Raw genomic sequence first — 14,089 nt, forward strand, 5'->3', positions numbered from 1 at the left:
ACTGAAATACCTAAGCAATGGCAGATGTTCTCCAAGAAGATGTGCTTTAGTTGAACACAAATTACAGGGCTCAGTACAGGGTTATATAAAAAACTTAGTGGCCTGTGCTATGCAGGATGTCAAACTACATTCTCTAATACTCACTGCCAGCTTCAGGAAAGCCCATTTCAGACTTATCGCTTTGCAAAACTACTTTCAGTTCGTAACCACATTCACAGCCTCTGTATTTTTAATTTTTACTGCTCTTGTAGGCTTTCTCATGGTGTTTCTTGATATGGTGGTCTCCCTAGGTTTTTGAGGTACTCCTCACTGGTTTCGATCCTTTTTTGGTGCCCCTCAGTTTCTCTTTAAGGGTTGTCTAACCTCGCTCTTTATCCCTTTACATCTAGCTCCTCTAAGCTCATTTGATTTTATGCAAGATTTCTTGTAAGTTGACATTTTGGTTTTGTTGTTGTTGTTGTTGTTGTTCTCTTCTGTATAGCTGTCAACTCAACTCAATCCCCCCATCTCAGAATTCGTTAAGAAGCATTCATCTTGATCATCTTGATCAGTTTGTCTCCGTCTATCTATTTTTTTGGCATCTTACTATCAGCAAAAGCTGACAGGGTCAAATCTTGTCTTTCTAACCTCATTCTACATCCTCCTGGCTTCACTGTTGACAACACATTTCTTTCCAGCCAGCCCTACACTTGTAGTGGTGGCTAAATTCAGCTAAAAGCTGTGGGCCTGCTCTCTCAAGCTCTTGATGATGACTGTGCTGAGTAAGTTGAAGACACAAAACCAGCAGGAAATCGTGCTTTTTTTTTTTTACCCTCATTTTCTAGCTATTTATTTTCTAGCATTCGTTTTCTAGCTATTTATCTTCCTGAAGCAGATTCTACCACCACCAGACGTGTATCAGGGCCAGTGAAAGTACAGCAATGAGATCAGATTACTGTATGATTACACTACACCCCAACAATATTTTCCTGAGGACTCAGCCTCCTCTTCTTGTGTTTTCACACCCATACTGAATTCAAACTGTGAATTGCTTGCTCCTTAATTACTTCTCAAATACATTTATTTCCTTTATGTCATTGCCTCCAAGCTCCTTATTTGGATTCATTATCCTTGGCTTTTTAGTATCAGGAACAGCTTCTGTTTTTTCAAGTGCCCCATTCTTCTCTGAAAGCCAGGCAAAAATGCAGCCAAGGCCTTTCCCATTTCCTTCATGGATGTCATCTCCTTTCCAAGTACCCTTTAGCTGGCTCCACTGCTGTATTCTCCCTCAGCCTTTATAACACTTCAGAAGCTCTATGTATTCCTGTCCTTCAGTGTGATTCATGCAACACATCCCTTCTTTCATTACCAGAATTCCCTGGGACAACTTGCTTTCCACAGGCATCTCAGTAATCATCCACAGTTCTTCTCAGTCACCTTTTATGAATGACAAAGTCTGCCCAGGCTACCAGAGCCCTTAATCATCTGCATTAGGCACCTCTCTTCTCAAACAGTTTGCTCCTGTTGCCTATCAATGCTTATACAACTTAAGTACAAACCATTCATTGTTGTCTTCCCTAACTTCTTATCTTTTTGCTTAGTATTTTCTTTTAAGTGAAATCTCTTTAAGGTAGGAAGTCCTCCTTTCTCAAAAAAGGGACAAGCACCCATGGTGTTACGGTCACTGCTGTAGATAAATATTTAATGAATGATGCTAAAACAGATATATATGTAGAAGTTAAATAGCAATCCACTGTAGTTTGGCAAAGTTTCAGTACACATAGTACAGCTGTCAACATTTGCATGTGGCAACATCACCACCCCCTCTGCAAACAACAAAATCACTGCCTTTTTTTTTTTTTTCCATTCTCATCAGCTGGAAGATGATATTATAGCCAAACCTGATTATATTGCAAGTATAAAAAGCTTTGCTGCTCAACAGTCCCAAGACTGGATGGTTCTTGAGTTTTCACAGCTTGGGTTTATTGGTAAGTATCGATCTTAACAGGGTCAACTGGATTTGGAGCTGTGTAGATCAAAAAGGTCTCACTCAGAATTACACTTCAAAGCATGGAAGGACATATGTATCAAAACCTCCTTGGTTCTTCAAGGAAGGTCCCACTGAAAGTCTTTTACTTTTCGTGCTCTTTAAAACTGTCTTTTTAATACAGAATCTCCTCAGCATAGGATCCAAATTTGGGTTCCCATAAAAAGGAAGTTGTTCCATCCCACGGCACTGTGTGCCCCTGTAATGTGTAGTCTTCAAGAATCAAGCAATGTTTTTGCATATCTGTGTCTTAATTTGAAGATATTCAGTATAATATTGCCATTGAAATGGAATGTCTAGTATTTTTAGGAACTATTCAGGCTCCATTTCATCTGACACTCTGCTACAGGTGACTGGCAGGTTTGTGTTTGGAAATAGGATATAATTACACACGTTATTAGTCAACTGGTTGACTGTGTAAGAATATCTCCAGGCATGAGATGGACATCTTTGCAAAATCCCAAAGAGCTGGAGGATCAACAACTCTCCAAAACTGGAGTCTCTGTGAAATTTCCACTAAATATCAGAATTATGTTCATGTGTTTAAGGCTGGTGATGCTTAAATATTTATTTAAATAAATTATCTTTAAATGTAAAGCTGGTGATTTTTGCATAGCAATGAAAATATCTGAACATGCAACATTTTGTCTTGCTTTCAGGAAAATTGTTTAAATCAGAAGACTTGCCACTCATAGTGGAATTTTTTCTCATGTTTTATAAAGATAAGCCCGTAGACTGGCTTATAGACCACCTGCTCTGGGTTAAAGTATGCAATCCAGAAAAGGATGCAGTAAGTATGTCTATGAGTTTTTGAACATAGGTAGTATTCAAACAGTCTCAGTGACAAAGTAATTTATTTTTAATAAGCAGAATAGAAATCTCTCAAACCTGACATACTTTGGAATTAATGGAGAAAACTGTGCTGTGGATCTGCACAGAGTGGCACAGTGTTTGAGCCCATTGGGCCATAAAGGGAGGTCTGACTCTCAGAAATTCACATTTTCACACCAGAATTGTTTTGCTGCCTCTATCAGCTCAGAACACAGACAGCACAAGCTCACATCTGCCTGCAGCTGGTCATGTAGGCAACCCTGCAGCATGAAAGAAAAATATTAATATGTAAACCTATGGGTTTCTTGTAACCTTCTGCTGACCTTCTAATATGAAAGTCAGTAGAACATACAATGTTACCACCACAGTTGTTCTGAAATTTGCCTATCAATTCCTTTCTTTCAGGAAGCAGAATTTAAGTGTTTTGCTTTAAATCTTTTACTACCTGGGAAAAAAATTTCCTGTTTTCCTGGGAAAAAAAAAAAAAGAGCAGGAAAACATGTAGGTTGAAGGAACTAAATGATACTTTTTACTGAAAATGAAAGGAACAGTTATGTTGTGCCATTTCTAGCACTATGGCTGAGCCCAATGATATGTTAAGTATTTCTTTATGTCATTTTGCATTCTTTCTCTCACTAGTCTTTGGTGCTGGTCACTACTTACAGTCTTCTTGTATAACAGGCTGTGCCATGGAGGACTGACCAGAGTTTGTGCTCCTCCTTGGTTTTTAAGGTTCAGGAGTTTTAATTAGTGTAGCCAGTCCCTAGTGCAGGCATTTACACGTGTTACTTTCGTGTTGATAAGGAAGCAAGTAGAGACAGATAGCAGTTGTGCTGAGCAGGAGATTAAGGGGAGCGGAACATTGCCGGCTCATGTCCAGCCTCTCACCCACCAGCACCCCCAAGTCCTTCTCAGCAGGGCTGCTCATGATCTGTTCCTTTCCCAGCCTGTGTCGATATCAGGGGTTGCCCTGACCCACATGCAGCACCTTGCACTTGGTCTTATTAAACCCCATGAGATTCCCAGTGCCCCACTTGTCCAGCTTGTCCACGTTTTCGACCTTGACTGACTATTAACGTATCAAGGTTCAACTTCATCCACTCACCAAAAAGATGGTTTGTGATAAGCAGGGCCATCAGCTCTCTGCACAATTTAGAAAATTCATCATGTTTACCTCCTGTGAATCATCATCCACCTCTGGGCTCCCCAGTACAGAGCAGGTGCAGAGGAGGCCACAAAAATGATCAGAGGCTGAAGCACCTCTCCTATGGAGACAGGCTGAGAGAGTCAGGGCTGTCCTGCCTGAAGAAGAGAAGGCTCCAGGGGAGACCTTACAGCACCTTCCAGTACCTAAAGGGGGATTCTAAGTAAAAGAGAGAAGTGTTTTTTCAAGGGCCTGTTGTGACAGGACAAGGGGCAATGGTCTTAAACTGAAAGAGGGGATATAAGGGAAACATGTTTTATGGTGAAGGTGGTGAGTCACTGGCACAGGTTGCCCAGAGAAGCAGTGGATGCCAGATCCAGTGTTCCTGGCCAGGCTAGATGAGGCTCTGAGCAACCTGGTCTGGTGGAAGGTGGCCCTGCCCATGTCAGGGGTGTCAGAACGAGATGATTTTTAACCGTCCCTTTCAACCCAAACCGTTCTGTGGTCCTGTGATCACATGCAGTTGGGACTAGCAACTTGCAAGGGTGGAAGGCCTGACTCAAGGAGGAACCTTATCTCAGCTTCTGCAGGAATGACCACACCATCTCTGTGCTACTGATTATTCTCAGCTGTTGCTCTTTTAGTAGTCCTGCCACAGCACAAAAGGAGACGTGCTAGGGACTACATTATTATAAGGGATGAACTGCAAACCCTGTCAGTAGAAGGATCACAGATTTATTTTCTTATAATGATTTTTTTCTCTAGCAAAAGTATAGTGTGCTTTTCAAAGAAACAGCTGCCAATAAACCAATTTGCATGTGTTGCTTTTTTGCAGTGTTTTGCTGAACATCTGCTGGACAAACATAAAAATACTTCGTTCTTGCTTTCCGGGTGGTTTTGAATTTTCAATTCTGTGGAAATTATAAATCCCCCATGAATCTTGATGTTTAAGCCAGCTGAGTGAAGACTTTATAACTTTTAGCTTTAGAAGGCGTTGATATATTTTATGTAACTTTTTTTTTTTAATAGAACTGAAAGCTCTTGATTGAAGAGGTAAACACATTATCCTCTCAAATTTTAAGGTATGAGACCTGGGATACAGAGAAATTAAGTGATCTTCCAAACTCATTCCATTCTATGGCAGAAACTAGAGTAGAACTCAGGGAGTCTCATTTTAGCTCTTTGCTCTGTTCCATGCTTCATGGTCTCATTAATTATTGTGGCATGTTTGCTTCATTGCATCGAACTATGATGCTCTATAGATACTGAGAAAAAAATTGCATTTAAAGGAGTAGTTTGCAATCATTCAAAAATCAAGAAACTCAGAAATTAGTACCAATTACAGTTATTTAAATCCCTGGTATACGTATTGTCACAAGTGTAGTAAACTGGAAAATTGTGTTTGAAATACAGTATTTAAGGGCTTTATCTAATTATATGATAAAAGATCCATGACTTATAAGCCTTTCAAACATAGCAGAAAGAGCCAAAATTATAAAGATTGAAGTATAACCAGAATATATCTCAAGATTAGTTTTGGTCAAAATAGTTTAATTAGAATGATATGGCAAAGCCAAGAGTTGAAATACTATTTGCCAGAAATAGGTAAAAAAATCAATTGATTTCAGATTTGAGGTCCATTTTTGTCACTCTGAGATGTGATCCATGGTATACAGTGCAGAAATCCCTGAATTGCTGGTAGTTCAGCCTTCAAATCTGTATAACACCGTAAGTGGAATTATGAGTTTTGGTCTAGAAACAGTGTATTTGATATAAAGTGATGGTTAATTTAAGGATTACTCATTTAAATATGGATAAAAGACCTGAACCCATACCCTCAAGTAGATAGGGAAATTGCCTTATGGAACTTAGTTTGTCTCTCCTTGGTTTAAATAATCCTTTGCTCCCTTTTACTTTCTTTCCAGACACACTGTGAACAGGAAAAGTCGAAGTTCCGTATCCGTGCTAAGCCATCGCTCTTTCAGCATATGGGAATTCATTCATCATTGGCTGGGAAGATACAGAATTTGAAAGTAAGAGTAACAAATTAATGCCATATTTCTAAATTACACGCTTGTGTTCTGACTTGTTTCTCAAATCAGTTTCTAGAATCACATATTTGGCATTGGATGGCATTTCCATATTCAATTATGTTGGTTTACAGATTTGGTGGAAAATATTAATCTGGCACCTAAACTGCAGCTGGGGCACACTGCTTCTGCACAAACATTTTTGAATCTCTAACGTGAACAATTGCACCAGTCACAGCAGCGTTTCATGGCATGTAGGGACCCTCTTCCCAACAAAAGGTTACACGTGCTCTGCTCCACACAAACACAGACAGCTGCGATGGTTTGTTTTGGCTGAGCAGTTCACATTCCCAACATGAAGGACTATTAAGAAGGTGTACTTGTAGGACAGAGGTGTGCCTAATGTGATGGCCATAGATTTTTAGGGAGAGTTTGGAGGGCAAACCACATATCTGATAAGGACAAGAACAATGGTGCACCAGACTTCAGGGATCTCTTGATGGTGCCACTTAGACTTGTCACAAGATAATATGAATTTCTCTATTTGATCAGACTAGAGATTCATGTAGCCTTTAGCAGAGACCAGTATCACATGTTCTGGCAGTAGACAACTATGAGATAGCCTACTGTGGAGAAGTTTATTTTTAAATCTTGGTAACTAAGGAGTAATCAGTACAGCTCTGCCTACAAACTGTAACACTGAGTCCCAGTGATTGCACTGAAATATTATATATTTATTAAAAATATATTGTATATCTTTTCACACTGAGTTAATTATTTTCTGGAATAGCTTCCTATAGCTATTCCAGATATCAGTGCACTTTTTTTCACTGTGTGAGTGAAATTAAATTTCTTTATATCCAACAGGATAAAGATTTTGGAAAAAATGTACTGCATAAAGCACATAAGAATCCACCTGCAAAAGTGGATACAAGCCTAAGAATATACCAGCAATATACCTTGGAAAAAATTTACAAAGGAGAAGACTTTTTTTGGGCTTCAGCTCCAGTGGCAGGTGACTACATCAGGTTCACCTTTTTAAATCCACTTAAAGTTGAAAAGTAAGTATTACATGATATGGAATACAGAAACCTACATATATCCAGTTTGGAAATTATTGAGTCTGTTCAAAATCAGTGCTCAACTGCTTGCATAAACCTTGTTACTGACAAAAATCCTTTATTTGCTATTTATCTGCTCTTCTTCTTGAACTTCCCTCCTGAAATACATTTCTTCCTTGGTAATTGGAGACCTTAATTTTTTTTCTTTTTATTTTATTTCTTCATATAAATATTTTATACTCTCTCATGATAATTCTCAAAGGATTTTGTGTTTCAGTAATGAATTTCAACAATAGTTTGTGAAAACTTTATTTGTGTAGTTGCCAACAGAAAGGCTATTTGCGTGATGTCATGTCTGTATCTCCACCTAGTGAGCTGCACTAAATGACAGTTGTTACAATAAACACTGCTGTTCTGTGATCAGTGGTTAATTAACTGGTTTATGCTTTAGGAAACCTGGGTAGCCTGTATTTTTACATTTTCCTGTTACTGGGAAGCTGTACTGCATGAAGCTAACTCACATATAGTATTGTCTAATGGCTCGTCTCAGCCCCATCACAATGCTAACCTGTGAAAATGTACTGTTAGTCCTATAATATTTGGTGGTCTTAGGCCTTGAATGTTTGGTACCAGAGGAGAGAGGTTGATGCTTTAAATTTCCTTAGTTCTTTTTGGATCTAAAACCCTAAGAAATCTAGTGCCAGAAATTTCAAACCAAACAAGGATTTTTATTTTTAAATCTTACAGGTATTTTCACTTGGATTTTTATTTTCTCAGTGCTCTGGCTCATTGGCTAGGAAGGAAATTATTTAGAAGCATCTGAATTGATCAGTATTGGTTAAAAAAAGGGGGATTCTTCTGGCATGCAGTGCATGGTTTAGTGGAAACAGGAGTTTTTGCTGCCATTTGCCTTCCAGAAACCCATCTCACCTCAGTCTTAAAATGATAGGAACAGATCAGAGGGCAGATCTTCCCTAGCCATTTAAATCTGGGAAGTTAATTGATTTGGAACTTGAGCACTGGAAAGGGAGGACACTTGCATTCCTGGTTCCTGAGAAAGATGGTTTAAGTGTTTGTTCTGTTTAAAATAAAAAGCCTCTACTATAGTTTGGTCACAGATGTTAAAGTTCCAATGCATATTTCACTATAGCCCACAACTATTTAAAGAAAAAGTATCTGAAACATTCCTTCAAAACTGGAAAGAATTATTTCCCTAGAACTTTTCTAAAATATAAAATACCTGGAAATAATATACCTTTATCATCAGGTACTTCTTCAGAAGTGGAAACATGGAGCACCCTGGTGATAAACTGTTTAACACTACTGTGGAAGTGTTGCCAGTAAGTCTCTCATTTCCAACTGTATTTCATTTTAAGAATGATGTTCAGCATAAAGTGTCATAACCTAGAAAACATTTCTGAAAGTTTTATTGTTTCATTGTTTGGGGTTTTTTTACAGGAAATGCAAAGAAAAGAACTAGTTGATACTGGAAATAAACTTAACTACCCAGCAACCAAAGACGGATATTTAAAAATAGGTAATTTTTTTATTTTCTCTGCAAAGTCAGAAATTCTATTCTTACATAAAAAATGGTTCTGCTTGAGAGTATTTCATTACCTCTTTAATAAATTCAAGATTCCAAGGTGGATTAGTAAGGAAGATAAACCCTTTGCACTGCTGTGTAGTGTAGTGTATGATATTTGACCGATGACTATCCATTTGGTTTAAATAAGAACCCTACCAGCAGCAGCAGCAAAAGCCAAGCCATTTAATTAGAAGAAAAAACTAATTACAGTCCCTGCAAGGTCTTAATAGGATGGATTGGGTTTGTGTGGCAAGGTTTTGGTAGTGGGAGGCCTACAGTGGTGGCTTCTGTGAGGAGAAGGCTCCAGGCTGAACCCTTCACTGGCCAAGGCCAAGTCCATCAGCGATGGGAGTAGCGCCTCTGGGGTAACATATTTAAGAAGGGGGGAAAAAACCCTGTGTGACAGCAATTGGAGCTGGGGAGAGGAGTCTGAATATATGAGAGAAATAACTCTGAAGGCACTAAAGTCAATGAAGAAGGATGGGGAGGATGCCATGCTGACTCCCCTGGGGAGGAAGGAGGAGCAGAGACAACACAGGACGAACTGACCACAACCCCCATTCTCTCTCCTCCTGCACCCCAGGGGGCAAGGAGGTAGAGAAAATCAAGAGTAAAGTTTAGCCCAAAAGGGCGGGGGTGGGGGAAGGTATTTTCAAAATTTGGTTTTATTTCTCATTACTCTACTCTGATATGATTGGTAATAAATTAATTTTTTTCCCACGTAAAGTCTGTTTTGCCCATGACAGTAATTTCTGAGTGATCTCTCTCTGTCCTTATTTCAACCCTTGTGTTTTCTTTCCCCTGCCTAGCTGAGGAGGGGAATGATACAGTGGCTTGGGGGGCACCCTGTGTCCAGCCAGGATCAACCCACCCCACAGGATGATTGATTCTGGTTTGGCTTTTGCAGCCGTAGAGGAAGACAAAAATCATGATTATGACAGCGTTAACTTGTGTTCTAACTTGAAATGAAACACGATACAATGCACCTTCTCCCTTTTTGCCTCCACCCTGCTTGCCCTTCTTCCTTTCTCAGGGTGGTGAGTGACTTCTCTTAAACAAACTGCAGACTCTCCACGTGCTTGCCAAGGCCTGGTTTCTACAATTACCTAAACTAAAACACCACTGTGTGAACAAAAATGGTCTGTTAGGAGATCTGATTTGCTTGCCACTTCTGTGCCTTCTAACACTTAATTACTCTTTTCTCCCACTGAACAACTTTCATCTCTCCAACACTTTGTATGCTCTGACTTCTCTCCCACCTACCCATGGCTGCTTTTCTCTAATTAGAGATGCAAACCAAGATGCTGTCAGCTCACAGTTGCACATGCAAGTTTATAGGAATGAATATCATATATGGGATGAGTGTTTTTCATTTATCTGCAGGGATTTTATGCCAGTTTAACAAGGTTAATTAAAAAGCACTGAACTATTGAAGGAATGTGTCACAATTGGTCCATGATTACCAACACATCTTTTTACAGACAGTAATACTTCTCAGAAAAACTGTTCTAGATGATTTAAAATGACCATGTGTGCCACATGTATATGGTTACTACTAGCATGTGCACATTTATTTAACATTTGTAGCTATAGGTTGTTTTCTTGTATTCTTCTCCAGCTCCTAGTTGCTGTAACTGAAGGAATGAATCCTTCTTGCTTATAGCTTTATTTTTCAGTTGTTATTGTTTGACCTTTTCCAAAAGATTTTTTTTCCTAAATGTTTTATTTAATTATACGTGGATTTAATTTATAGATTGTAATTTAGGGCTTTCATATAAGTTTGCTTGGAAATATATTTCATTCTAATATATGTTTGCATGGATCTTGTTCTATTTTTTTATTTAGGAGCTTTTGAAAATGGGATTGCAGAAGGAAGTATCAATCAGTCAATAGGAAGAATAAAGGCTATTCGTTTATCAATCAGTTCTGATTCCCCTGTCTGGGCAATACTTAGTGAGGTAAGCATAATAATAAAAGCACTTTTATTATTCATTGTTAAATGAGTTTTGGTTGTTCCAATCATATAGTATTGGTAATCATGAATTCTGTTTAATTTTAAATTAATTTTGTGTGGGGAAACTCACAAAAGTGGAGAATTATATTAATTATTCAGGGGAGAAGTTAAATTTATGTCACAGAAAGTGCTGGAAATGCTTAAATGGGATGATTCTCCAGTTTTGCAGTGCTGCAAGTGTAGTTGCTAGGATTTGGGTCTTGATTAAAAAAGCTTTTTTCAGTCACCATCTTGTATATTAATTATATTATGTCATTATATTATATAATTTTCAGATGAGCATGTGATTTTTTAATTCTTCAAATTTTTCCCAAGTGTTTGAATATCAGTGAGCCCATAAATAGAAAATACTCAGCAGAAGTCACTGAAGAGAATTATTACAGCCTTAAACTCTAGGCATAGCTGGAAGAAGGGAAAAGCTAATGTCTTAGGAAATGTTTCTGCAGATTTTAGAAAATAATAAGATTTTGATTTTTTTCAGGTACTTATCAAGACATCTGAAAACTGAAAAAACCCCCACATTTTTGATGTGTTGCTTGTTACAGACTGTTTGAAAACAAGGCTGACAGCAACAAAAAAAGAACTGGGTAAAAAGACCAGTTCCAAACCCATGTCATTCTTAGTACTGTCTCTTATGAAAGAGTTGGGATAACTCTTATGTCTTTATAGAAAAAGGTATAAAGAACCCAATTATGTTTGTACATTTCTGTAAAATGTTGTTGAGTAAGGTGTCATCTATAAAAATCTCACCTTAGGCTGGCAACATTCAACATATATAGTTATAAAAAATTGATAAGGCATTGCAGGCTGTCTCAGGGACTAAAACATAAATGTATAACAAATTTAATTAGAAGTAAAAATATGGACATTTTTGGAAAATATTAGGAATACAGTGTTCAACTCCACTAAAAACACTGGTCAGTTTTGTAGGGAAAGGAGAACTGAAGGAAAAAGCTGTCAATAGTCATTGCAAGTATTCAAAGAAGTCCACAGGAACTGTTTAACATTATGAAAATGGATCTGAAACTTAACATAAGTGTGCTTCAGTCTTAATGCAGCATAAGTTACGTTTAATATTTTTTAAATGAAAAGTGCCTCTAAATTACCATTTGAATAATTTTATACTTAAACAGATATTGTTTGGAAGATTGTAAAACTTTTCGATGAATTGTGTATTGAATTAACTACAGGAAATAATAAGGGTATTACGTGTAACTATATTTTTGTAAAAAGAAAATCTATTTAAATAAAATTTTGGATCCTACTGTTTGATAATCACTGTGTAGTCATATTTAAATCCTGGTCACAAGTCAAAATTCGACAAAAATTTGAAAACAGCAATCTCATTTGACATATTTCTAGGAAATTACAAACCACCTTGGGCATCTACCTGTAAACAGGCAGAATTCCAGTATCACATCCTGAGCACTTGAAGGAAGACAGTGCCTTCATTGCCCTGCATAGGCATTGCATCCTAACAGCAGGAAATTAATTGCAGTGTACAGCTCTGCGTCGATTTGTATTGAATGGGTTACATTAATGTAATATTGTATTCTTAATGCAAGAGTGTTTTTCATTTAGAATGAGTTGAAATTAATTGTCTTACATTAAAAGAGTTCAGAAGAGGTTTGTTTTTTTTTAAAGACCACCTCTAAAAATGTCTTGATAACGTTACTTGCAGGTTTATAATTTATTTTTTTTATATTATTTATTTAGACTATTATTTACAGGATTGTTTATATACTGTGGTGCTATATATACGTGTGTATAGATGTATATACATACCTATATGTACATGTATTTCTTGGACTAAATATTGCAGCCTTCATTGTGTTAAGAGTTTAATGCCAGTTAAGAATCAATGCAATAATCCAGCATCCTTAGAAATACACTGAGCAACACCTTTATCCATCAGCACTTACAGTGAAAACATAAAATCTTATTTTGCCATTGCTTTCACTGCAACAGACTCACAAGCTGGGAGTAGTGTCTGCATTCAGGGTGCCTTACACTCACTTGTTACAGGGCAGTGTCACCGTGAGAAGGAAATTTTAGGGCAATTATTAAATCAATGAAAACAGAAAATACTAAGGCAATAGGTTTTGCTACCAAAACCTCTTATTTTTACAGTGAAATGAGATTTCACTCTAACTCATGAAGCGTAATTTCAAAAAGATCATCAGAATACCTGAAATTATATTAGGAAGTGATTGGACTTTAACAAAATATTGTTTAAATGTAATTTTTCATCCTGTGCTGCCTGCTTTGTGCTTCATTCATTGTTCCTGGTTTTACATCTTTTACATAACCATTGCAATCACGGGATACACTTCCCATACCTCTGATGTAAATGAGGTTTTAGTTGACATCATACATAATGAATGCTTGGACGTGAACCTTTAAAGTAAAATTTTGCTTAATCCTGATCCTTCCCTGTGCTTTGGGGAGCGCAGAGGTTTCTTGCACCGGCTGCCAAACCACAGCCAGATTAAAGGCTGCCAAGAGGAAGCTTCAATTCAGGTAATGGATCCAGGGAATTAAGGAGCTTCCCCTAACTTTACAGGTGACTGGGTTTGAAGTCTAGGCATTGTGATTGCAACTTATAAAACCAAAGGCAATAAATGAGAAAAACAGCTCTGAAAGGAGTTTCAGATTCCGTATTGGATCACCAGGCTCCTTCAGTAGGAAATTGCAATTCAGTACTTTCAGGTGGTTTAAAACATAGTCTCAAAAATAGTGACCACCTCGAGCTCATTGTACACATACCTAACCAGGTTAAACGCCTGCGTGGGAAGAAAGCTTATTCAATATTAATATGGATATTTAATAATATTTTAATAATTGAGTATTAATATATTAATATATTAATGTATACTATTAATATAATATTACTGTTGAATAATATCAATATTGAACAAGCTTATCCAATGTTAATAATTGTTTATTTAACCCATGATTTTCACTGGAGCATACATTTCATTTCTCTGCATGGCGTGCCTCGGTTCTCGTCTTAAATCTTTTGAAGTACTTTTGAAAGGGGGCACACTGACATTCGTCTTCTTTAGAAAAGGCAGCTGAGAACTGAGCTTCGGTGATTTATTTTAAATGTGTTTATTTCGCTCGGCTCAACGACCCCGTATATTGGGGTCATCAAACACGTGTAATTGGACCGCCAAAGTGAGCCTCCAAATGTAATGAAAGGATTTGTTAATTTGAGGTTAGTGGTGGCGGAGAAGCCCTTTTTCTGGGCTGACCGCTGCCCGGGGGCGTGCGGAGCAGGACGACGTGTGACCCCCCGTCCCCCTGTCCGCGGCCATGACGGTACAGCCGCTGTCACGGGTGCCCATGGCCGAGGGGAGGGGCCGGCCCGGGCCAGCGGCCGATTGGCTGATTCGCCG

The 14,089-nt window shown here is 38.0% G+C and overlaps 1 protein-coding gene across 1 annotated transcript in view; it reads left to right on the forward strand.

Annotated features, from left to right (window-relative positions):
- Window positions 1–11,960, forward strand: part of MGAT4D (MGAT4 family member D) — a 36,058-nt gene extending 24,098 nt beyond the window's left edge. Inside the window, exons 8-16 of the mRNA XM_027652697.1 lie at window positions 1,856–1,967; window positions 2,686–2,816; window positions 5,927–6,034; window positions 6,899–7,092; window positions 8,360–8,432; window positions 8,469–8,474; window positions 8,551–8,629; window positions 10,523–10,635; window positions 11,173–11,960. Of these exons, the coding sequence (XP_027508498.1) occupies window positions 1,856–1,967; window positions 2,686–2,816; window positions 5,927–6,034; window positions 6,899–7,092; window positions 8,360–8,432; window positions 8,469–8,474; window positions 8,551–8,629; window positions 10,523–10,635; window positions 11,173–11,199 (843 nt within the window). The 3' untranslated portion in view covers window positions 11,200–11,960. The remainder of the gene's footprint in view (window positions 1–1,855; window positions 1,968–2,685; window positions 2,817–5,926; window positions 6,035–6,898; window positions 7,093–8,359; window positions 8,433–8,468; window positions 8,475–8,550; window positions 8,630–10,522; window positions 10,636–11,172) is intronic.
- Window positions 11,961–14,089: the final 2,129 nt, after the last annotated feature.

This window comes from Corapipo altera, unplaced genomic scaffold (genome assembly GCF_003945725.1).
Source record: "Corapipo altera isolate COAL_440 unplaced genomic scaffold, ASM394572v1 69, whole genome shotgun sequence".
NCBI classification, from domain to species: domain Eukaryota; kingdom Metazoa; phylum Chordata; class Aves; order Passeriformes; family Pipridae; genus Corapipo; species Corapipo altera.